General features: G+C 45.1%; 1 protein-coding gene across 3 annotated transcripts in view; it reads right to left on the reverse strand.

Moving 5' to 3' along the window:
• Positions 1-26,553, reverse strand: part of inf2 (inverted formin 2) — a 101,129-nt gene that overhangs the window by 14,263 nt on the left and 60,313 nt on the right. For all 3 annotated transcript variants that reach the window (XR_011592949.1, XM_070877514.1, XM_070877513.1), the window contains exons 9-18: positions 23,290-23,435; positions 23,144-23,205; positions 20,920-21,022; positions 20,739-20,824; positions 10,314-10,414; positions 9,080-9,150; positions 8,592-8,699; positions 8,440-8,510; positions 7,431-7,551; positions 7,185-7,349 (exon numbers count right to left, since the gene is read on the reverse strand). Coding sequence is in view for 2 of the 3 variants with exons in the window: in XM_070877514.1 (XP_070733615.1) it covers positions 7,185-7,349; positions 7,431-7,551; positions 8,440-8,510; positions 8,592-8,699; positions 9,080-9,150; positions 10,314-10,414; positions 20,739-20,824; positions 20,920-21,022; positions 23,144-23,205; positions 23,290-23,435 (1,034 nt within the window). In the remaining variant the exon portion in view is untranslated. The remainder of the gene's footprint in view (positions 1-7,184; positions 7,350-7,430; positions 7,552-8,439; positions 8,511-8,591; positions 8,700-9,079; positions 9,151-10,313; positions 10,415-20,738; positions 20,825-20,919; positions 21,023-23,143; positions 23,206-23,289; positions 23,436-26,553) is intronic.

Here is a 26,553-nt window from a genome sequence, read left to right on the forward strand (position 1 = left end):
AGAAGAGGGGTTGCGGGGGTGGGTGGGGGGGATCGTTTTTTCAGCGCAGACATTAGGCTCCACCCCCTGAAGCTAAAAGGACAGGCTACACAGTGCTAATTTCAAAAAAATAAAATGGGGAAACTTGCTACTTTTTTTTTTGAGTAGTAGGGGTCAAAAATAAATGGGCGTAACTCTGGCAATACGCCAAAAAAACTGCATTGGGGAAAATTGAGCCCATAGTTTTACTTCATGCTTCTTTTATTTTAGTGCCATCTTCAAATTAAGGGGGTATTTGTGGTGCCAATTTCTATTCTGGTGACACTGGGGTACCCAGTGCCATCCTTAAATGGTCCAGTTAAAATAATCTTGAACAAGGTGAAGGAGGTAAGATTAGCACTTTAGTCTGTTGACTCTAAGGGGGAGAAATTCACTTGCACCTCAGTTGGGATGGTGTCCCGGGTGGAGCGGTAAATTTTGCGCCGGCAAATGGTTTGCGTTTGCTGCCGCAAAATTCATTAGCTGGACCCGGAGTTGCACGACTCTTTTTAGGGTGTGAGGCCAGCTGAGCAAGGGAAAATCCCGAGCTAAGCAACTGGCCTTGGGAGCGCCATAACAGAGGCCTGGGGGAAAAAAACTGGGAAAAAAACACCAAAAACATTCCCAATACATAGCTCATGCCACCATAACATAAATCGCAAAAAAAAAAACTTAAAAAAACCCAAATCATTACTTAACTCACTGCGGCCGCTACAGCGTGGAATGCCTGCTTCCACAGGCGTTCCCACCAGGGTGTGCTGTGGAGCGCTAAGGGCCAGGTGGCAACCAAAAATCGAGCCGGTGTTGCAACCAGGGACGTTGCACACCGGCGCGCCACTTTCGGGCGGTAATGTTCCACGCCCCATCGATACCGGCACCAATTGTCCTCTGGAAGCTGGCCAACCAGGCACTAGTGCTTTCTGCTGCCACTGCCGCCCCTCTGGGGTGCTAAGAGGGGCAACAGAAGATCGAATTTCCACACTTAAATGTTGGTAGGCAGGAGGATATATTTAAATACATTCAAGGTAGAACTTTGAAAGTTGAGCTTTGGTAAAATATTTACTGAGGCTTTTATAAGCCCCACTGTGTTCCTCTGAAGGTTCAGCAAATGTATTCAATGAGTGATTGAGCCATACAGAACAGAAAGATCCTAAATTCCAATCCCTGGCACGTATTAGGCTAATCAACCTAGCTGGGGCTCATCAGCCCTAGGTTTGAGAAGGGGAAAAAAAGCCAGCCAGCTTTCATTCCTGACTGCTATCCAAAGACATCTTATGGAAGTGTGCATGTGTTATATTTAGTCAGGTTAGGATCAAGTTCACTCGTGACACACAATGTAGCTAGTTAGTGTGGCAATATGTATCATCAAAGCTCAATGAAGAATAATGTCCACTCAAGGATGCACAGCGGTTGTAGAACCAAATATTAGAAAAGTGTCAATATTTCATTACCTTAAGTTGGGGGGGACTGGAAGAGGATTGACATGCACTATTCGACATGTTTGTGAATATAAAGTATCGAGCTAATGTCAGAAAACATCTGGGGCTAGATTTTCCACTTTTGTGCATATCCTCCAAAAATGGGCGTTATTTCCGGCGTGGGTGATAAAAATGGATTGCCGGCTTCTCGCCCATTCTCAAAGAACTTAGTCTCCAGTTTTTAAAATGGCCGTTACCATGAGCAATATGAAATGGGCGGTAGCGTTAAATCTCGCATGCCTTCTGCCGCAAAGTGTCGCCGTCCTTAGCAATGGCATGGCAACGCTCGATTCAGGAGGTCATGACATGTGCAGAAGAGGAGACAGAGAGAGAGGGAGCTCAGAGGGACTGAAAGCGTGTGTGGGTGTGGTGTGGCTGCTTTGGGAGGAAGGAGGGAGACTTGAGCTTTACTACAACTAGGGAAACAAAAATTAGCTGTTACCAGCCACATATTTGCCCGAATTTGGCCTATAATGGAAGGAGGCATCATAGCACGCTGTGGATACTGACGCTGGAGAGAGCAGTGAGGTGGGAGAGGAGCACATTGGAGGGCGCAAAAGAGCCAGGAGGTTCTCGGACGAGGCAAATGCCTCTCTCCTGCAGGAGGTCGAGTTACGCTGGGGCGATTTGACAGAGAGGGCGTGGGAAGCCCACCCCAAAGGCCTACCAGAAGATATGGACCGAGATAGCAGAGGTGGTCTCGTCGGCGACCAACGGGGTGCTTGAGGGCAACCAATGCCACAAACAATGGAACGACCTTGTGGGATCCGCAAGAGTAAGTATTATATTGATTTACATGTACTTAAGTATTTATATAATTTGATTTGTAACAGTCATAAGTGACTAGCAGATGTGAGGTCTTTTACTTTTACCGGGAATGTTTTACTCAAAGCCTGCGGTCACGCTGCACGTCTTTAGGTAAAGAATGATAATTATCATAATAAGCATGATTACATCTGTCGGTTACGTGTTGTATCAGTCTCTGTGACAGTACCTAGCAATGATAGGACGACATGGCATGAGATCATTGCGTGATGTCATCTTTTACAGAAGAAGCCATCGACGATGAGGTCCGTGCAGAGGCGAACGGGTGGGGGGGCCACCAGTCCCCGGCGACTTCACTGAGATGGAGGAACGAGTGCTCGCACTCGTGGGGAAGCACCCCCAGACAGCCACGGAAGCATCTGCAGACCCTGAAGTGACGTCACGTGAGTAAAGCTTATACCATTGCGTGATGTCAAGTCAATAGATGCTACACCCACTCATATATGATAGATGATTTCTAAAATTGTCCTAAAAATAATGCTGGCCGAATGAAAATCATTGCAATGCAAATGTGTTGGTCATGAAATGTGATGCCTGTGAAGATTTTGAGAGTGGTGGTGCTTTTGTCATGCATATGCAGTATGTAGCGCTGGACTCACCTTGTGACCCAGCACCCCCTTCTCCTTTAATAACCTCATTTGTGTTTTGCAGCTCAGCCAGCAGTGTGGCCCCACGCAAAACCAGAGGCCAGAAGGTGGGGGCGCGGGACCCGACTCTCCGGACAATCCTACATCTGGTGCTGAGGAGCTCCGATTCTCGCCCGTCAATCCGCTGGCTCCGTTCTCCACGGATGAGAGCGCGGACTTCGAGGAACCTGCATCTCCATGCTCCAGAAGCCATTCCACCCTAAGGCCATTTAGTGGTCCTCCGGACATTCCCGCCTCCACTCTGGAGTTACCAGCCCCAAGCACCTCGCCACAGGGCACCCAATGTGTCCCCAGGACGGCGCCGACTCCACAGAGGCCTCGTGGATGCGGCAGGTCTGTTCCATGAGCGCCACATGAGAGATGGTACAGTTGTCCAGGAGGACTGTAGACATTGATGACCAGCTCATCGAAGCATCGGGGGGCATATCCTGACAGCTGACCACCATGACGGAGTACATTCTGCGGATGGCGGAGGCCCTGGATGCGATAGCTAGGAACACTGCTGGCACAGGCCTCCCAGTAGTCCAGAACTCAGCACTCCACCCCTAGGTTCCACACCATCACTGCGAACGACAGATGAGAGCAAGGACCAAGATCCTGCTTCTGCATCAGAGAATGTTGCCTCCTCTGCACTCCCTGTCTTCTCCCCATGGCCGAGGAGCTCTACCTGGAGTCATAGTACGGATTTTATCCCCTACGGGGCATAACAGACATGATCTGTGCAGCGCGACAGCTGCAGGAAAAATGCAGAGAGCGGTGCCAGCCCTTATACATGGCCTTCTTCAACCCTACAAAGGCCTTTGACACTGTCAACCGCGAGGGTCTATGGAGCGTCCTCCTCCGTTTCAGATGCCCCCAAAAGTTCCTCAACATCCTTCACCTGCTCCACGAAGAAATGCAGGCCATGATCCTTGCCAACGGATCCATTACAGACCCAACCCACGTCCGGACCAGGGTCAAACAGGACTGGCGTCATCACTCGAACTCTCTTCTCAATCTTCCTTGCTGCCATGCTCCACCTCACAGTCAACATGCTCTCAGGTAGAGTGGAAATAAACTACAGAACCAGTGGGAAGCTGTTTAACCTTCATCGCCTCCAGGCCAGGTCCAAGACCATCCCAACCTCTGTCGTCGAGCTACAGTACGCGGATGATGCCTGCGTTTGCACACGTTCAGAGGCTGAACTCCAGGACATAGTCGACGTATTTACTGAGGCGTACGAAAGCATGGGCCTTATGCTAAACATCCGTAAGGCAAAGATCCTCCACTAGCCTGTCCTCGCTGCACAGCACTGCCTCCCAGTCAACAAGTTCCACCACGCGGCCCTGGACAACGTGGATCATTTCCCATACCTCAAGAGCCTCTCATCAACAAAAGCAGACATTGATGAGGAGATTCAACACCATCTCCAGTGTGCCACCGCAGCCTTCGGCCGCCTGAGGAAAAGTGTCTTCGAAGACCAGGCCCTCAAGCTCGTGGTCTACTGGGCTGTCATGAAACCCGCCCTCCTGTATGGCTCAGAGGCATGGACCATGTATGGTGGACACCCCAAGTCACTGGAGAAATACCATCAAAGATGCCTCTGCAAGATCCTACAAATCCCCTGGGAGGACAGACGCACCAACATTATCATCCTCGACCAGGCCAACATCCCCAGCATTGAAGCACTGACCACACTTGATCAGCTCCGCTGGGCAGGACACATTGTCCGCATGCCAGACATGAGACTCCCAAAGCAAGCGCTCTACTTGGAACTCCTTCATGGCAAATGAGCCAAGGGTGTAGAGGAAATGTTACAAGGACACCCTCAAAGGCTCCTTGATAAAGTGCGGCATTCCCACTGACACCTGGGAGTCCCTGGCCAAAGACCGCCCTGAGTGGAGGAAGTGCATCCGGGAGGGCGCTGAGCACCTTGAGTTGCATCGCCAAGTGCATGCAGAAAACAAGCGCAGGCAGCGGAAAGAACGCGCGGCAAACCTGTCCCACCCACCCCTTCCCTCAACGACAATCTTTCCCACCAGTGGCAGGGAATGTGGCTCTCATATTGGACTGTTCAGCCACCTAAGGACTCATTCTAAGAGTGGAAGCAAGTCTTCCTCGATTCCGATGGACTGCCTATGATGATGGCCCGTGCAACCACCGCCTCTGCCTTTATCCCCCCCCCCCCCCCCCCCATGAGGCACCGCCTGAGGAGCTCCTCAGCTAGGTGCCATGGAGCGAGGGGGGAAGGAAAGGGAGGTGTATGTCTGCAGGTGATGGCTGTGTTATATCTCCATCTGGGTGTATGCAATTTGTTGTAATGTATGGGGGGAGGGGACCACGCTCCTGCTTTGCCTTTGTATTGAGTGTTGCTGGACATGTTGAACATTTGATTGATGTCAGTGGTGGAAAAAGTGGGGTGTGGGCGGGGGTTGGGTGTTATTGCCTGTGATACTTATGATTTCAGATCAATGTTAGTATAAAAAAGATTTTATTGAACATAACCTTATTGCGCATTGTCTCAGATAGCTGGACCGTTACACACTGGTGATTCCTTAACACAAAAGGGTTAAATAAAACTTAACTTCAATCAACGTAAACTTTAACTGGCACCAAAGTGATGGGCACCATTGATGTCTGAGCTGCACAAACACACAGCAGTATGTCAGCGTTGTCACTCACATCAACGTTCTTTCAGGCAAATCGTTCAGATATCAGCTCCTCACATAAGAGTCTTGCAGCTATGTAGCCACCACAGGAGTGAAATCCTTTTCTGTTATGAAAACGCTCTGGGTCCCGAGAAGTTGGCCACATGGCAATGTAAGTGCACTCTAATGCTCCCTGCACCCTGGGGATCTTAGCAATGGGATAGAATGCTCCAGCCCTGTCAGTCTGAGCCTCCGTAGTCATGGGGAAGCTGATAAAGTCCATCCTTCTCGTGTACAGGGCTTCCGTGACCTGTCTAATGCAGCAATGGATTGCATGGTGAGACAGAGGGCAAATCTCGACCACGGAGGCCTGAAAGGAACCGGACGCATAGAAAGACAGTGCCACAGTAACCTTGACCTTGACTGACACTGATGTCCTAATGGCAGGCTGCATATGTGAGCTGATGAGCTCACATATTTCATTGATCAGCATCTTGTGGAAGCGCAGTCTCCGAAGGAGAGTGTGGTCGGAGACATCGCGGTAAGACTCCTTTTCCCTGTATGTGTGGGGTGTGTATGGTCTGACCCTCCTCCTCATTGTTGCACGTCTTAAATTAGTGACATAATGATGTGCATCACACATTGAGCCATCTGCACTCTGCAGCATCTGCGTATTAATCGGTGCAGGCTGAGAAATGACTGGCCCCATTGCAATGAAAGTATAATAGTGATTGATCAGAAGCAATAATTTCCTCACTAAAATACACCTAGAGTAAACCCTCAATAGTCCAGAGTCTGAAAATATATCTGTTGAGATAGTCACTTCACCTGAGAAGAACTCCAAAGTCAATGCAAACTCCCCCGAAGTTGAAGCAACCTTTTGAATGAAGCGACCTGCGATTTAAAAAAAATGGCAGCCACACTGCTGGCTTTAATTCAGAACATTTTTTCTGGGTGCTTTTTTGGGGCGAGCGATATTGTGGGTGATGTGTGCGAGGTGATGAAAATAACAGTGGGCGATCTCCTGGGCGTTAGTTTCGCTAAATGTGCTCTTTACGATGAAAAAAAATGGACAGGCGATATTATTGAATCGCGGTATTAATTCCGTGTGGAAAGTAACGCTGGGTGATATTAAGGGCGTTGATTTCGCCCATTCTGATGATTCCGCCCCCAAAAAATGGGCGGGCGGTAATATTTTTTTCCCGGTGTTAAGCACATGGGGAAAGTAACGCTCGACGATAAGTTTCCTAAAAATACTTGTCAATTTCCATTTTGTGTCAAAATGGGCGATATATGGGTGTTATACGTCATTTCAGCGGTAAAATAGGCGTTAAGTGGGTGTTAAGCATGGAAAAAAAATGGAGGTCCTAGCCCCAGCTTTTTATAGTTGCAACTACTAACAAAGGTAATACTTCTTCTAGTTTATGAAAGGTTTACTTAGTATTCCATTTGTAACAATATTAGAGCTTGCCACATGAAGTACTTTTATGATGCCTGAAATTAAGTCTGTCAACTCAATACATACAAAGACTTTATACTGTATACTAAAAGGAGAAGGTTTATTCAGTGTGAAGACTATGAAGACTTACCTTCACTGCTTTGAGGAAAAAATCTCTGAAGGTTTTGATGGTTAGAAATAGCTCTTCCAGTGACAATTTACTAACATCATCGCAGAAGTACTCAGCCAGTTTCTTTCTCTCCAACTCGATATCTTCCAGTTGTTGCTTCAGTTTGTTTGTTGCAGATAGACTTTCCTGAAATAATTTTTTTTTTTTAATTAGTATTTCACAATAGGAAGCTAAAATACAGAATTATTTACAGTTGTTTTTACTTACCTGAATAGGTTTGTCAAACTGTAATTTTACATCATCTATAGATGATTTGACGTTACGACCAATCATCTTGAGACGTTCCAAAAGGTTGATTGTGTCAGACTGAATCAGGTCCACACTAAGGCTGCCAATAAACAGTCTTCAAGTTATAAAACTAATGGAGATAATTGAGAACTAGTAGAACACAGCAAGTGGGGTGGGGTGGAGGGGAGAAAGAGAAATGAGACGTGTGGCATATATTTCAACAGCAGCAATCTTGCCAATTGATTATATCACAGATGATCTTACTTTCCTTCTTCCACTCCCCTTTCAGTGCTTAAGGTGCTTTTTTCGAACATTCAGCAGTTCTGACGAAGAGTCGTCGACCCGAAACGTTAACTTTGTTTTTCTCTCCACAGCTGCTGCCTGACCCACTGAGATTTCCAGCATTCTCTGTTTTTATTTCAGATTCCAGCATCCACAATATTTTGCTTTTGTGATCTTACTTTCTATTCTCTTTCCCCACCCCGCTTTCCAGAATATAGTCTAGATTCTACTCTTTGGTGACATGCAGGGAGAAATACAAGCTGTGGAAATCAGTTTTCCCTTAATCAGCTAGGGGATCCTGGTAATACTTGTTTCGCTTGTAGACTAGCTGCAAATGTCAGTTGGATTGAGATTTGACCTTCTCACCAGGCCCCAAATGTTGCACTTTTAAACAAGATTTAGGATACTCAAAGGAGATACTTTAACTATCCTCAAAACACAGTAGTTCCAAGATCTGTATATTTTTCGACTAATATTTCTACCAGAAATGTACAAAATCAAACAGCAATGAACATGTGCAGTGTTGGAGAACCAATAATCTATTGATTTGAATAACATTATGCAATGGTCTCTGTTCAGTCCTGCACTGTAGAAAGGGTACTGCTTTTCAGTTTTGTTCATTAAATATAATTGTCATCTCAGACACTATTTAAGAAAACAGCACTGTTTTAATTAGATATCAAAGAATTCCAAATGGTCTTCTTACCCTCCTGCTTTTGAAATGGTTTCTAGGTCATTAGGAAGATTCAGAAGATCTGGATGGAACTTTTCAGCCTCCTTTCACATAAAAAAACAAAAAAGCAGTTAGATACTAATCAATTTAAAAATAAAAATTAAAAAAAAAGTGAAAGATATCACCTCTATCATGTGATGCAGCAACGTAATCCGCGTTTGGTTTGCTTTTGTCTCAGTAAGTTTAAGTAGGGTATTTATTTTAAAGCCATCTGCATCCCCTGTGTGACTGCCCTAATAGAAGGCAAAAATCACAAGTACACATGAAAATATATACACAAATATAATGAAAATAACTTGCAATATCATTTGATGCAGATTTCATCACGTAGTGTGAGATATCTTTTCTAATTTTGTACACCTTCTAGTGCAAATTATGATTATCTCAACCATTTGTGTTCATATTGGTTTATTGGAAAGAGTGTTCAAGGAAAATACTTGAATTTTCGCAAAAACAGTTGTTTTAAAAAAAAAATCATTAGCAGTGTAGCCCAATAACATGGAGGACTGTTTATTACATTTTCAACCATTAATTTTGTTTAATCAATGCAAAGTTGTTTCCGAGAAGATGCTGTATAAACCAGTAGATTTTGTATACTTCACAGAATACGTACATAGTTAAGGAAGTTTCCAATTTTAAGAGTCAGTTCACAGAAGAGGGGTAGTCTTGTAGCAGATAGAAGATCTATTTGAAAGCAGGAAACAATTATACATATTTGGTCCTGCTAATGCAAATTTTATACATATATTTGCCCTGGGATCTTTGAAAGTCACACAATGATAATACATTGTGTAAAACTTTTATGGATTGTTGATTATTTTACATTTCAAATTCAAATCATTTTTCTTTTGGATTTTATCATTCTGTGTTCACTGACCAACATTGGCTCCCGGTCCGGCATCGCCTCGATTTTAAAATTCTAATCCTTGTTTTCAAATCCCACCATGGCATCACCCCTCCCTCTGTCTGTAATCTCCTCCAGCCCTACAACCCCCCGATATCTCTGCGCTCCACCCATTCTGGTCTCATATGTAACCCTAATTTTCATTGCTCTGCTATCGGTGGCCACGCCTTCAGCTGCCGAGGCACTAAGCTCTAAACCTCTGTCTGTCTCTCTAACTCTCTCTCCTCCTTTAAGATGCTCCTTAAAAACGACATCTTTCACCAAGCTTCTGGCCACTTGTACTAATATCTGCTTATGTGTTTCGGTGTCAACTTTTGTTTGACAAGTGCTCCTGTGAAGCACCTTGGGACATTTTATCATGGTAAAGGTGCTATATAAATGCAAGTTGTTGTTATGTAGCAGTGCACTTGTGTAATTATAAGAGGAGACATTACCACATACCCACTAACAACTACACTATAAACACACATCTCTGTTCAGTAAACATTCACATCTGCCTTTAAAAGTGAGTAGATTAGCATTAAAATTTTATCATTAAATATTTACCTGTGTTTAGAGATGTGATGATCAAATTAGATGAGTGAAAGAATATCATATTTACTGAACGAAAAGATAAGTAACCAGGCAGATAATAGTCTTAAAGTTATTAGAAGCAAAAACTAAAGTGTAAAATCTTGAGATAGAATACAATATTTTATTTGAGCACTATTGGATCTAAAATTTAATTACTGCATTTTTCAAATTGAGGATGGGGATGAGCACATCAAGGTTGTGAATGGGCATCATTCAGTTGCAGTGCCATATTCTGAAGTCAATGCTAGATTACACTACATCAGCTCACGTGTGTAACAGCATTAATGTTCTGATCAGTCACAATGTTGTTCAGCTGTTTGTTGCGCTCTGCAATTTTATGTTGCAGCCTGAGCAGAACCATCAGACTTACCTTGACAAGCAATTTTAATTAGCTCTGCTCTTGGTTGGAGCATTTGCAGGGCAACAGCAGCCTCTTCACATAGCAACATGCAGTCAACCCTTAGCTGGTAGCTGTGGTGGGGCAAGGAAGGGAAATAAAAATGAACTGGATTGAGTGTAAAACTGGAAAATATTCGTAGAAAATTAAAAAGCCTCAAACAAATGTGATTAGAAGCTATTTTTTGCATTCCATATCATTAAAATTTGAAAAATACAAAAAAATTATTTGACTGATAAAAGTAAGGCTGTACTGGATATTTGGAATAAAACAGTTAATGCGAGATTTACATTTTTAAAAAATGTATCTGATTAAGAATGGGTTTGAGAATTAAAATAATATACAGAAAATGCCAAGAAAACAATGATTTTCTTGCTGCTTGAATATGTCAATTAAGGCAACTGGTTCTTAATGCATAATAGGAATACAAAATTTGAAGTTTGTTCAATTTGTGAGGAAGTTAACTTGATTAGCTAGAGTCCAAGATGGAACTGATTATACATGATTTGTGAAAATAATGTGCTCGATTTGCTAACTAGTCGACGTGATGCAGTTCTATATTAGAACAAAACATATTTTTATTGAATAAAAAAAGATGAAATTGATACAGCATTTACATTTCAGTTCAGTCAATATAAAGTAAATGTTTTAGCTTCCTCTTTATCAATGTTGGATCTCATGTATATTAAGCAATTATGTAATAATCTTTGCAGCACGACAGCTGCAGGAAAAATACAGGGAACAGCACCAGCCCTTATACATGGCCTTCTTCGACCTTACAAAGGCCTTTGACACTGTCAACAGCGAGGGTCGATGGAGCATCCTCCTCCGTTTCGGATGCTCCCAAAAGTTTGTCAACATCCTCCGCCTGCTCCCCGACGACATGCATAGAAACAAAGAAACATAGAAACTAGGTGCAGGAGTAGGCCATTCAGCCCTTCGAGCCTGCATCGCCATTCAATAAGATCATGGCTAATCATTCCCTCAGTACCCCTTTCCTGCTTTCTCTCCATACCTCTTGATCTCTTTAGCCATAAGGGCCATATCTAACTCTCTCTTGAATGTATCCAATGAACTGGCGTCAACAACTCTCTGCAGCAGGGAATTCTGCAGGTCAACAACTCTCTGAGTGAAGAAGTTTCTCCTCATCTCAGTCCTAAATGGCCTACCCCTTATCCTAAGACTATGTCCCCTGGTTCTGGACTTCCCTAACATCGGGAACATTCTTCCCGCATCTAACCTGCCCAATCCCGTCAGAATCTTATAGGTTTCTATGAGATCCCCTCTCATCCTTCTAAACTCCAGTGAATAAAGGCCCAGTTGATCCCATCTCTCCTCATGTCAGTCCAGCCATCCCTGGAATCAGTCTGGTGAACCTTCGCTGCACTCTCTCAATAGCAAGAACATCCTTCCTCAGATTAGGAGACCAAAACTGAACACAATATTCCAGGTGAGGCCTCACTAAGGCCCTGTACAACTGCAGTAAGACCTCCCTGCTCATATACTCAAATCCCCTAGCTATGAAGGCCAACATACCATTTGCCTTCTTCACCGCCTGCTGTACCTGCATGTCAACTTTCAATGACTGATGAACCATGACACCCAGGTCTCATTGCACCTCCCCTTTTCCTAATCAGCCGCCATTCAGATAATATTCTGCCTTCGTGTTTTTGTCCCCAAAATAGATAACCTCACATTTATCCACATTATACTACATCTGCCATGCATTTGCCCATTCACTTAACCTGTCAAAGTCACACTGCAGCCTCTTAGCCTCCTCCTCACAATGCCACCCAGTTTAGTGTCATCTGCAAAGTTGGAGATATTACACTCAATTCCTTCATCTAAATCGTTACTCTATATTGTAAAGAACTGGGGTCCCAGCACTGAGCCCTGCAGCACTCCACTAGTCACTGCCTGCCATTCTGAAAAGGACCAGTTTACCCCGACTCTCTGCTTCCTGTCTGCCAACCAGTTCTCTAGCCACATCAGTACATTACCCCCAATACCACGTGCTTTGATTTTGTACACCAATCTCTTGTGCGGGACCTTGTCAAAAGTCTTCTGAAAGTCCAAATACACCACATCCACTGGTTCTCCCTTGTCCGCTAGTTACATTCTCAAAAAATTCCAGAAGATTCGTCAAGCCTGATTTCCCTTTCATAAATCCATGCTGACTTGGACCGATCCTGTCACTGCTTTCCAAATGCACTGCTATGATCCTTACCAACGGATCCATTATAGATCCAACCCACGTCTGGACCGGGGTCAAACAGGGCTGCATCATCGCCCCACTCCTCTTCTCAATCTTCCTTGCTGGCATGCTCCACCTCACAGTTAACAAGCTCCCCGCTGGAGTGGAACTAAACCACATAACCAGTGGGAAGCTGTTTAACCTTCGTCGCTTCCAGGCCGGGTCAGAGACCACCCAAACCTCTGTCGTCGAGCTACATTACGTGGACGACGCTGCGTCTGTGCACGTTCAGAGGCTGAACTCCAGGACATAGCCGACATAGTTACTGAGGCGTGCGAAAGTGTAGGCCTTACACTAACATCCATAAGACAAAGGTCCTTTACCAGCCTGTCCTCGCACTGCCCCCCAGCCATCAAGATCCATGGCACGGCCCTGGATAACGTGGGCTATTTCCCATACCTCGGGAGCTTCTCATCAACAAAAGTAGACATTGATAAGGAGATTCAACACTGCCTCCAGTGTGCCAGCACAGCCTTCGGCCATCTGAGGAAAAGAGTGTTCGAAGTCCAGGCCCTTAAATCTACCTCATCATCTTCATCATAGGCAATCCCTCGAATGAGGATGACTTGCTTCCACGAGTTCACAGGTGTTTTGAAGAAAGAACCCAATGTTCCAGTCCGGAACTCCAATTGAGGGGGTGAAAAATGCCTGTGCTTAAATTTTTTTAATGTGTGGTTGAGAATGTGAGAAAGTATAGAGGAATGTTGAAAGAATGTGAAATATGTATAAGAGATTGAACATAATAAAATGCCATGTGTCCACAGACTTTGGTCACCAGTTGGGGTGCTAAGTCAGTGTGAATCAGTTAAAATGTGGTGCAGATAACAAGATAGGAAAAAGGGAAGGACGGTGTAGCAGAACCAGATGGTGCAGTACCGATATATTGTGAACATAGTCTCGATTGCAGAGGGGGAGGAAACTAAAGTGAGGCGGGCTGTGTCTGCCGACCATGTGCAGCAGAAAAGCCCTATTGTCCCAGAATGAAGTACGGAGGAAAATGATTGGATGAATCCTTTATGCATGAGCCGCTTGGAAAATGTATAACTACCGTGTGTATGCACTAAAACCTTGCTTGTCTTTGTAAAGTCAATGAACTCCCAGAGAGTCGGTGTTCCTTTGCTAAGACAAGCCAGCATCGATGTCGCATTAATAAAGTATAACTCAGAGTAACTTGGTGTTCGTGTCAGTGTTTTCGCTGAGACAGATTGAGGGAAAAGAATCCGTATCAACATTTGGTGTCAGAAGTGGGATCTCAACGCACGATCGCCGGGAACTTGCGAACTAAGAGCCGGACTAGCCTCGGACGAGACGGGAGGAAAATGGCCACCGGAGTGAGAACCTTTTAAAATACCACCTCGGTTTCCTCCAGTCCAAAAGTCTGAAGAAAGTTTTGCCGCTCACTAGTTCTCAGGTAGCGTCTGAACGAGATCCAGGTCAATCTGGCGAATCCCTTTTTAATTTAGGAAATAAGTGTCCAAGTCAGGTACGACGTCGACCTTGTATATCACTTGGCCCGTCTAGGCGCTGATTGGACTTAAACAGACTAACCGGGATATGATTACCGCTGGGCGACGCAAGAGGGATTGTGTAAAATTAACTTGCACTTATGCCAGGTACGGTGTTGACCTTGTATATCACTTGGCCCACCTAGGCTCTGGATAAGATAAGCTACCTTTTTACCGTGGGGCAACGCGAGAATGAGCAATCACTTAGACAGTACTATGGATGCGGGCAGCCCGCTACAGAAGTTATGCGAAGATTTCCCCGAGAAGGCTGAGCAATTTAGACAGTTATCTGGAGCCTTGAACAAATTATTAGGAGATGATCAGTGGCCCCTAGGGGGCACTAAGAGTGTAGAGGTGGCAAAAAGGGCACAAGAACTAATTTTGAAAAAGGGACAAGGAAAATGGGATAAAAGTTTAATTGCCACATGGAGACAATATTGTCAAAAACTAAAAGATGAATCACTTCTGTCAAGTTGGCAGGAAAACGCCACTAAGTTAGGATTCTCATTAATGGAAGGAGGACACGTTAAACCCCTAGATGTATTAAAGAAAGAGTGCGTGCACGAAAAACGTACCAAGAGCTCCACTCGGATCTCTGAGAAGGGTATTGACAGACTACGTAGTCAAATGGTTGGCCTTGCATTGACTGAGGCCGATGATGAGATCGAAGAATGGCCACTGACTCAGCGCCTGTCGGTGCCTCCCGCACCTGGACCCCCTGGTCCCTGCCATAACCCCCAACACAAATGTACCGCCCATACTACCGGAAAATCTCCGGTTGATATAGGGAACCGCTGTGCCAACAGAGAAGCCAAGCAGGCCTCTCGCGGACAACAGATGGTGGTGCCTAGAATGATGAGTCAGACTAAAAACCCTGCAAAGGATAAGTCAGCCTCGGAAAAACCAATGCCAACCATCCAAGATGTCATTAAAGCACAGGAGGATGCTCCTGAAAAAAGATAAACTGTTGTGGAAAGATTATGGATGTACTTATGACAATGTTTCTAAACTCTGGACCACTCCCACGGAACAGACTTGCTTGTCTGATGAGTTAGCCCTATAGGTTATTGAATGTATGCACTTTGCTACTCATTGTGGAGCAAGGACAAGTGACACGCTTTTGGCCACTTAGTGGCATCCTAGACTCCAGGCGCTGGCCCAGAACATCAGTAGTCGCTGCCTTGTTTGCCAACAGCATAATCCGGGGAAAGGAGTCCCCTGTGATTGGGGTAAGACGCCCCTACCAGAAGATCCCTTCGAGACCTTGCAGTTGGACTACATTGAGTTGCAAAGAGTTCAGTGTTACAAATATGTGTTAGTAATAGTAGATGTGTTTAGCAAATGGATCGAGGCTTATCCTACCCTGGACAATAAGGCTCAAACTATTGTTCAGGTGTTAATGAGGGAAATCGTTCCTAGATATGGTATCCCAGCTCGACTGAGTTCCGATAATGGCCCTCACTTTATTGGCCAAGTTAACAAGGAATTCTGTTCCCAGATGCGCATTAACCAGCAGCTGCATTGTGCCTACCGACCCCAAGCTGCAGGACTAGTTGAGCGGGCTAATCAAACTCTTAAAACCAAGCTTGCAAAACTGGTAACATCAACTGGACTCAATTGGCTCAAACTCCTTCCCATAGCCTTATTCCAGATCTGAACTACCCCCGCCGGGAAGGCTAGGCTGATCCCCGCTGAGGTCATTTATGGTAGGCCCCTTAGGACCCCATGGAATCAGAATGTCCCCTCCACTGTCCAATTCCACCACATGACTAAGGAAATGACTACCTATGTTCTTGCCCTGACTCAGGCTCTGCGAATAGCCCACAACCAGATTCGAGATGCTCACCTCGACCTCCCAGTCTTACCTGAATCGTCTCTCGTGGCACCAGGAAAGTATGTCCTGATTAAGAAATGGATTCGAAAGGGATTAGAGCCACGATGGGAGGGGCCTTTTCAGGTGTTACTCACTAGCCCCACTGCGGCTAAGATTGAGAGGAGGAGCGCCTGGGTTCACCTGCACCACTGAAAACTTATCACCCTATAATGAACCCATTTTACTGGCTTTCCTAACCCTTATTTCTATTCCAGACTTCCTCTTCTCCATAGCTGAATAAGGAGCTTCTTAGAGGCTTCCCGATTGGCAAAGTGAATCCCGAGGAAGGCAGTTTGGATCTCCGCCCGGCATGATAGACGAGCATTTGTACTGGCAGTAGACTAAAGAGGAAAATGAGGAAATCGGACTCTTCAACTCGGTGAAGGTTTTTTTTCAAGAGGCGGAAAAGACCCAGTTGTCATCCAACTTATGGCTACTACTAATGTGTAATATTGTTTGTGCGTAACAAACATGCCTAAGATAGCGTATATAATTGTGTTACTTTATGTTGTCACGGTTGTAAAGCTAAAGGGGTTAGAAGATAATTTGTTTTTCAAGACCCATATTCGGTTGCACAGCAATCGAACCGTGTGCTATCCACTAGCCCAATCAGCGGAAGCCCTGTTCGTGGCCACCCCTGGGTGGACCCCCCGTGACTTATGTACGGCAGATACCTCGGACGCGCCCTGCGAGGGACAAACGGGCGAATATAGAAGGGGTATACAGGGAAGATGTGTGGAATTAATAGACTCCATGAATCCTGAATGCAGCGGATCCCAGGGAACGAACGGAGCGGTATGCTCAGATAATGCAAGCTACCCGCTTTGCTTCTCAGGGCAAGGGTGGGGGGGTGTATATGCCCTGCTCCCCGGGAATGCCACCTGTATGCAGACGCAGTGTGCCGGTCAGCACTGTCGAGTGTGTAAAGGCCAGTTTACCTGTACCTGTAATGAGTAAAGATACCTGAACGTGACCGGGGGAAGGCAAGTTATCTGCGGTCAGTGTAACGGAACTCATGTCAGCTCAGAAACATGGGCATACCTGTTTGATGCTTACCAATTGGTAGGATCGGGCTCAAATTCAAGGGAACCGAGCAATTGGTGGTATAAGCAGTTCACGAGTGTTAGCAACACCAACGTAAAGTGTTATAGAGCTAAGGAAGGATTCGTGTTCCTCCTCAACGGCACCTTCAAGACAGCAACACCGACCCTCCCGGTCCTCTTCGCAGTAGGAACTATAGGACCACTCACTGTCCCATGCCCCAAAAGGGGGCATACCCGAGAAGGATAGTAACACGGGCCATCAGCAAGGAGTTCTGTGCCGATTGGGAGGATCCTATCACGCTGGGATCATCACTCGGCTACGGGTTCCTCGGGGCCCTGTCTGTGGGGGGATCAGCGGGGGTAATTAGTGCCAAAAATAGGAACTATCTTATTTGTGGATTAACTATTCTGGGAAACAGCACATCTAAGGGATTGGATGCCATTAACCGGGAGCTGTCTGAATTAAGATTGTATACTCAGCAGACCCGCTATGCCGTGGATTACCAGTTGGCCCAACAGGGGGGAGTATGCACAATAATAGGAGACAAATGTATAACGCATGTTACAGATGAATCATATAATATCACCCAAGCCATTGATGCTATAAGAAAGCAGCTTGACGAGTTTAGACAAGGCCCAAAGAAGGGGAATAGCTGGCTTGACTGGCTATTAGGGGAATCCTGGGAATCCTATTTAACGCATGGAGTAGTTATTCTCATTGTAATAATAATTACCTGTTGCTTGATCATCAGTTGTTTTAATGTCTGTTGTAAAGTCATGATGGCAAAGTTGGAAAACTCTCTTATGGCCATGGGCCCCCGGATTATGGTCCAACAAACTAAAGACCTACTCAATGACAAAAAAGAGGATCAGGAGTGGGAATGCGAATGGCTAAACACAATACTCCTGGATTAGCCACCAGAGTTATCATGAATTCCATGTGTCCACAGACTTTGGTCACCAGTTGGGGTGCTAAGTCAGCGTGAATCAGTTAAAATGTGGTGCAGATAACAAGATAGGAAAAAGGGAAGGACGGTGTAGCAGAACCAGATGGTGCAGTACCGATATATTGTGAACATAGTCTCGATTGCAGAGGGGGAGGAAACTAAAGTGAGGCGGGCTGTGTCTGCCGATCATGTGCAGCAGAAAAGCCCTATTGTCCCAGAATGAAGTACGGAGGAAAATGATTGGATGAATCCTTTATGCATGAGCCGCTTGGAAAATGTATAACTACCGTGTGTATGCACTAAAACCTTGCTTGTCTTTGTAAAGTCAATGAACTCCCAGAGAGTCGGTGTTCCTTTGCTAAGACAAGCCAGCATCGATGTCGCATTAATAAAGTATAACTCAGAGTAACTTGGTGTTCGTGTCAGTGTTTTCGCTGAGACAGATTGAGGGAAAAGAATCCGTATCAACATGGTGACCGTTGCACACTAGCCACCACATGGGCTTGACAGAGCTAGGCCTTTAACCAGTGGCAAGGGTAAACCAAGACGACTGGAGACCTGCTCTGCTGCACGGACCTAGTGCACACACATATCGCAGTGTGGGCAGGTCCGTGCTGCCCCTGGGCTCTCGGCTCTTCTGGGCCCCGTACCCGCATCTGTCACACTTGCGCCACGATCTCCCACTGCTCCTCCGCCACAAACATCCACCGCATCTCGCCAAAAACACTCGCTGCTCATCCGCCTCGACCTTGCCACTCCTCTGTACCTGGGCCCTGCCGATGTTCCTGCCCACGCTCCAAAGCAGCGACCAGGTTTTTGATGATGTCACCCAGTCGCCCATCTCAAAAACGTCGCACACTTGGAGCAGCTCACACTGGAGGTTGAAGTGATATGCCGCTCCAGCTCTTTTATGGCCCGACCTGTGGAGCTGTTCTCTCTAACACCAAGCTCATGGTCTACAGGACTGTAGTAATACCCGCCCTCCTGTATGGCTCCGAGACATGGACCATGTACAGTAGACACCTCAAGTCGCTGGAGAAATACCACCAACAATGCCTCCGCAAGATCCCCTGGGAGGACAGATGCACCAACATTAGCGTCCTCGACCAGGCCAACATCCCCAGCATTGAAGCACTGACCACACTTGATCAGCTCCGCTGGGCAGGCCACATCGTTCGCATGCCAGACACGAGACTCCCAAAGCAAGCGCTCTATTCGGAACTCCTTCATGGCAAACGAGCCAAAGGTGAACAGAGGAAATGTTACAAGGACACCCTCAAAGCCTCCCTGATAAAGTGCAACATCCCCACTGACACCTGGGAGTCCCTGACTAAAGACCGCCCTAAGTGGAGGAAGTGCATCCGGGAGGGCGCTGAGTGCCTCGAGTCTCATCGCCGAGAGCGTGCAGAAAACAAGCGCAGGCAGCGGAAAGAACGTGCGGCAATCCTGTCCCACCCATCCCGTCCCTCAACGACTATCTGTCCCACCTGTGGCTCTCGTATTGGACTGTTCAGCCACCTAAGGACTCACTAAGAGTGGAAGCAAGTCTTCCTCGCTTCCGAGGGACTGCCTATGATGATGAATAAGTGAAACTGAAGTGACTATGTGCCGGAAACAATTTATATTGCAGTTAAAATGTATGTTTCTTATCCAAATAATTAATTTTACACACAGATTAAGTTAGTCAAAATAGAGATTAATATCATTGTAGTATAATTATTCTTGAGAGTTTAACGTGGAACTTTCAAGCTTAATATTTTAGCAGCTTTACAGTGAATAACAGGGCTGTCTAACATTGGTAATCTCATGTTTTGAATGTGTCTACATTTTCCAGTATGTTATATATCAAATGTTGCAAAAGTACAAGTATTAATTAATTGTTATTTATAATTTATCAAGATTTTTGCACTTGCAAAATTCTGATGGAATGCTAAGTAGCTATGGGGAAAGGTTTCTGCCATTCATTATTTATAGAACAATCAGAAAGAAGCTCTTTATGTACAGGCGTACAATTTCACTATAGGTAACAAACAGCAGAAACCTTGCCCCGATTCAACGCGAGTGATGAACAGGGCAGAGGTTCAAGCAAGGATTGTAATGTAAATTTAGAGTTAAATTTACTACTTTTGAAACAAATTCCACTTTCTATCATTTTCTACACTGTTGGTTTACTCTGCAGTGAGTGTCTCACCTCCTGACTCCCCAAAGCATTTTCACCATCTACAAGGCACAAGTCAGGAGTGTGATGGAATACTCTCCACTTTCCTGGATGAGTGCAGCTCCAACAGGAAGCTCAACACCATCCAGGACAAAGCAGCCGGCTTGATTAGCACCCCATCCACCACCGGCACATCGTGGCTGTAGTGTGCATCATCCACTGCAGCAACTTGCCAAGGCTTCTTCGACAACACCTCCCAAACCTGTGACCCCTACCCACCTAGAAGGACATTGGCAGCAGGCTCATGGGAACACCACCATATCCAAGATCCCCTCCAAATTACACACCATCCTGACTTGTAAATATATCGCCTTCCTTCATCGTCGCTGGGTCAAAATCCTGGAACTCCCTCCCTAACAGTGTGGGAGTACCTTCATCACACGGACTGCAGCGGTTTAAAGCGGCTCACCACCACCTTCTCAAGGGCAATTAGGGATGGGCAATAAATGCTGGCCTTGCCGGCGACGCCCACATCCCATGAACTAATAAAAAAAGTGACGTAACTGACATTTTCAGGAGTGAGACCTTGTGTATAGTAATGGCACCAGTAATACATACCAAGGAACATCAAGGAGGACAAGGTAGAAGTGATCACCACTTGCTAATTTTTTCTTTTCTCCTTTGTAAGCCTTTATATTTTCTATCTGTACATGGAATGAATTTAAAGAAAAAGTTATGTCTAAAATAATATTGACTTGCTCAAATATCAGATCTGGTATTCATCATCTTATCAACTTGCCTCGTGATTCTCTGGCAATAGTTTCTTGAGTTGCTTTAATATCTCTACATCAAATTTAGCTCGGTCCCCTCTCCCGATCATATCAGCCATTTCTTCATTAGAGCTAATAAAACATTTAACTGAAACTGTCATTACATCATAATTTGCTTTTTTAAAAAACAATTCTAAGCATCAATGTTTTAAGCAAACCAAGAAGCAACATTATATATCATCATAGTTTGTTCAGTTGCAATCTGCACATTTAATTTCCAGGCAAGTCTCATCATTAATACTTAGTTAAAGAATATCCTTATTTACAAATCACTTTGTTGAGCCCGATATCCAATCCAATACTGTACTACACAAGAGCAAAAAACCTCAATCAGCTGTAAAGGGATTATCTCAGTGACAATGTACCATTGATGGATTGATGCTAGTTAAATCAAGGATCAGAAACGCAATTTGGTCCTTCGAAGCCTATTGGCAATGAGCAAAGGTCATGTGCATTCTTGCAAGGAGAGGCAAAACAGCAATGGGGAACTTTACTGGGCCTTTTTTGTTGCAACAAGAGAGCAGCATTGATGGTGAGCTGGAAACAGGAGTCAGAGTTTTATGGTTTAAAAGGGCTAATGAAATGGGGGGGGGGGGGTAGGGGGAGTAGCTTGAGCACCCTTCATTGGAGGGAAAGCATTCATTAAAATATGAAAAATGAAATAAGAGCAAGGAGGCACACCACTGACTTTAAGAAAGGTTGAAACAAACTTTTCAAGTGTGCCAGTCAGGGATTTATCCACAAATTTAGACAGAAAAGGTATTTTAGTGGTTATGTTACTGGACTAGTAATCTACAGACCTGGACTAAAAATCCACAGAATGCAAATTCAAATCCCACCAGGGAATCTTGAGAATTTGAATTTGGTTTAAAAAAAATCTGGAAATAAAAAGATGATAGCAATAAAAGTGACCATGAAGCTGTTAGATTATTGTCTTGTAGGGAAGGGAACCTGCTATCCTTACCAGTTTGGCCTATACGTGACTCCAGTCGCACATAAATGTGGTTGTCTCATAACTGTCCTCTGAATTAGCCTAGCTAGCTACTCAGTTGTATCAAACTGCTACCAGCGGTTCAAGAAGGTGGCCCACACTGCCTTCTCAGGTCAGCTAGGGATGGGCATTAAATGCCGGACGATAACAACCACCATTCCCTCTAAGGGGCTGCACACACGCAAAAAGTTAGGGAGAACATTGCCAACGACACCCTCATCTCAAGAATACATTTTGAAAAATTGATAACACGTGATACATCACTGGCTGATGAGGAAACAGCTGGAAAGACAATTGGCCATAATTTGCAGCTCCTACGGGCATGCGGTTAAACCCAGAACTTGCGATCTGTCAAGAATTTGTTTGACAGATCGCATGCATCCCTGGGAAAAGGGTCTCCGCAGGTGGAGAGTTGGACTATTTGCCCAACTTCTGCCCAGCGAATGCCCGTGAAATTCTTATCCCTGGTAAAATCAGGCATAAGGCCTACTTTTTCCAGCATATGAATTTAAAAAAAACAAACAACATTTTCTCATTCATTTAGGGATTAAAAACCCTTAAATAAGGTAAGTTTATATTTAGCCCAGTTAAAACATGTAAATTTATTTTTCAAAAAATTAAATTTTTGTTTTAAATATTTAATTAAATGCCATTTTAATTAATTTGAAATATGTAATTAAAAGAAAATGTATTTGATGTTGAGATGCATTTTTTTATGTGATCCCCATTCATGCTTCTGGGAATTCCATACATGTGGAATCCCATAACCATGAACGGGGATTCTCTTCCTTGATTAGTTGGGCCAGTCCACGTGATCCCAGGGCGCTTGTGAACTGCATGCGTCCCTGGGATACGTGGGTCTCTACGCAGGCCTAAGCATAGAGGCCCAGACGCACAAGTCTCCGTGGATCCAGAGGCAGAAGGCAAGTTTGCAGATTTTTTGCTGGTCAGAGGCATCTACCTGCGGGAAGCCTCTGACCGCAAATTCAGCCCAAAGAATAGTTACATTTCCCCTTTATAAAAATAATATATGGCGGGCAGAGGTGCACAGGCTATGCAAACATATACTTTTGAATACATCACCAATGATTGTAGAACATGAGCCTAAGCAAACTAGGAATGTAGCTTAACCATTTGATATTTGACAAAATGCCAACACTATTAAATATATGCAATTAAAAATTACATTTAATGTAACTCACCATTTGAATTGCTTTAAAAATATGTTCAAATTAAGGCTTTTCTTCGAATCCAGAAATGTGATCTGTGGTGGGAAGAGGACAGAAATAATGAGTTATACATAGAAATGATGATGTTTAAACTACTACATTGATTCAATGGCACTTACATCTTTTAGCTCTTTTTTGCTAACAGTTTGCTCTTTCTGTTTTGGTTGTGACACTGGAAAGCAGAAGAGTTGCTCAATACTGGCATAATCAGGATCCAAAGGTCCTTCCGCATTTCTTCGGATGGACGACCATAAAGAATTGTTCTCTGGAAAAGAAAACAAAAAAGACTTAGCATAAGAGAAGGAATTCAAGATTTTCTTATACAAATTAATTAAAACTTAGGAGATGATTATTGTTTGGTCTCTTCATGCCACACACAATTCCCTGACCAAGATGGAAAGTGACCTGCTCACAGGTCTGACAATAGTGCGCGAGGATGCTGCAGCTTCCAAATATGCCCCAGGGCAACCTGCCCCAATTTACTCTTCCTCCCTTCAGTGGCAAAAGTACCTTAACTTCACTCTGAAATTCCCCTAACTACATATATCTGGTCAGAAGTCAGAGACTGCCACCTATTATAAGGGTCACCTGGGAAGTTAAGATAGCAAAGATAACATTGCAGGGGGGGTGGGGGAGGGGGGGGAAGGGGGAGGGAGTTGCAGTGTGACGTTCTTGGACCAGTTGTATAGAACAGCTTTGTTTTTCTCTCCACAGATGCTGCCTGACCCGTTGAGATTTCCAGCATTTTCTGTTTTTATTTCAGGTTCCAGCATCCACAGTTTTTGCTTTTGTATATAAATATATATATGGGCCAAAATTCACCATCCCCGAAGTGACGGCTACCACGGATTTTGGGCGGGTGACTGAAAAAAAATCAATTGGTTGCCGCGGTCAGAAGATTTTCCCTCCCCGAGCCATATTCAGCTCGGGGAGGGGGCGGGGAGATTTGAGCAGTGCTCATTTCCGCCGCAAACGGTGCGGTGAAGTTGCATTCCAGCGGAGAGCTCTGCAGCGTGCGGGCCACTGGAAAGCGGCAAGGACAGGGACTCTCAGCTGCAAAAAGGCAAGTCTTTTCCCAGCAGTGCCCCAGTGAGGTATTCCAGTTGGTGCTCGAACGGGACACCGCTGGAGTGTTGCCACGATCGGGGCCCTTTGCTAGGGAAATAGTTTTATTCATTATTAGTGTTTTTATTTAAGATTACAGCATCCATTGTATTTATCTTATAGTTTTATTAATTGTTTTGGCTCCATTCAACCTGCTGAGTGCTGCTCAGAGGTTTGCACATACTTTTATACAACTTTCAGGTCTGACTCGTTAGTGGAAGCCTTGTGGGCTGCAGAGACCTGTTTGGCAGGGTTCACCATGAGGATGGGAGGAGTGTTGGGGGGGGCGACACCTGATTAGAAGCAGGGCGGCACGCAAGAGAAGGCATCGCCGTCAGCAATGTGCAGACAGGCAGCGGGCAAGGGAGGCAGCAACTATGATTCATTCGTTCTGCACCAGACCAGTGTGCCCGCCGTCTTCACCGGCCCGAATCACGATTGCGATTGGCTGCTTATTGTTGGATATCCCCTATCCACTTGGCTGCGGAACCCCAGAACAGCGCCAGAGCATGCATACAATGATGCTCTTTGGGCTACCGGGTGCATCATCGAGCAGTGCATAGGCACCCTTAGTAAGAGGTACCGGTGCCTGGACCGCTCTGCTGGCACCTTGCAGTACTCTCCTCAACTGGTCTCCGTCATCATCATCGTTGTCTACTGCATGCTGCACAACCTGGCCATCATGAGGGGACAGCAGCTGGAGGTCGAGCCAGCAGTACCACCTGAGGAGGAGGCGGCACAGGAGAAGGAGGCAGCGCAGGAGGAGGATGAGGAGAAGGAGGATCCCCGTCGCCCCAGAGCTAGGAGGCGTTGACCCATCGCCACCCTGGAAGGGCCGGGTGCAGACTGGCCAGCACCCTCCTGGGAGGGTGCGTCCTCACATATATGGAGGTGCCTGACACCTCCCCTGCAATCTCCCTCCGTGTATTATGTACCGGCGGTCTACCAGGTCTCCCCACATCAGGAAACAGTATTCTTTTCCTGTCCTCCACACCGTCCAGTGTCTCCAGCTCCATATCAGTGAACCTGTTGGCTCTCCTTGCATCTCCGACCTTCCAAACTCCTTCCCCCCTCAGGGCCTTGCTGTAAACTCTGCCCTTTAAAAAGGCCAGGGAGCAGCTGGCTTGTTAGAAACCCTTACCTGCATGCTGAATTTCTCAGTGGTGATAATGCTCAAATTAAGACAGCCACACCGCTGAAAAATCCACTTTGGAAGGGTTCATTAGCGCTCGAATCCAGTTGTTCACTTTTGGAGCTGAATATGAAAAAATTTCGGTACTAACGGCCACAAAAAGGTGGGGGGGAGCACCAGCTTTCCAGCGGGACTGAATTTCAGGCCCTATATATATATATAGAATAAGGAGTAGGTTAGAATAATATTTGGATTGCCTGGTGAATGCAAGGAGAATGATGCATCACGTTCTAATGATGAGAACTTCAATAAGTCAAACATAAAAGGACTTAGAGCCTGTCAATTTAATGCATTACTTCTTTCCAGCTCATTACATAGAATGTACACACAGAACAGTACATTGGAGGACCTACCATCTTCTAGAATTGGTTTGTTTGAGTGACCCAAACACTATTCACAGAGCAGAAATAGTTGAACCACTAAGTACCCACAGCCCAATAACATTCAAACTGAAACTGTGTAGGTCTAAGGCTAAACCCTAATATACAGAAAGCCAAATTTCAAGAGTTGTGCCAAGCTAGGTGACAGACTGATGGGGGCTGGGGAATGGGGAGTTAAATGGACATTTTTGCAAAACATTCTGCAGGGTATGAAAGACTAACACACACCAAGAGCAGCAAGAGCAAAATAAATAAAGTGCTCAAAACAGAACATACATTTAAAGGGGCTTTAAGAAAGTGAGGTAAGTTCACAAAGCTTATAGAGGGAATTTGAGGAAGAGACTAACTGGAAGGCTACACAGAAGTTTTACTATGATGAGATTAAGCTGCTCAGAGATAGAACTGGGAAGAGATGTAGCAGAAGCTGCAAAACACAACACCAAAAATGACTCAATATTATAATAATCAAATGGACCCGAGGAGGATGTCGAACCCTAAAAGACCCATTTGCCATTGAAAATTAGGATAATAAGCATCTTGGAGGTTTTAATCAGGGAAGATGCCAATAATATATCTAAAATCAAACACATGGTGGGAAATCAGACACTTTCGTATTACTGAAGTAGAGGGAACTAGATGGGATTAAGGAGCTGAAAAAACAATAAAACCCCTGGGGCCCGAAATTCATGGACATACCACCCAAAAAT

This window comes from Pristiophorus japonicus, chromosome 4 (genome assembly GCF_044704955.1).
Source record: "Pristiophorus japonicus isolate sPriJap1 chromosome 4, sPriJap1.hap1, whole genome shotgun sequence".
Taxonomy (NCBI): domain Eukaryota; kingdom Metazoa; phylum Chordata; class Chondrichthyes; family Pristiophoridae; genus Pristiophorus; species Pristiophorus japonicus.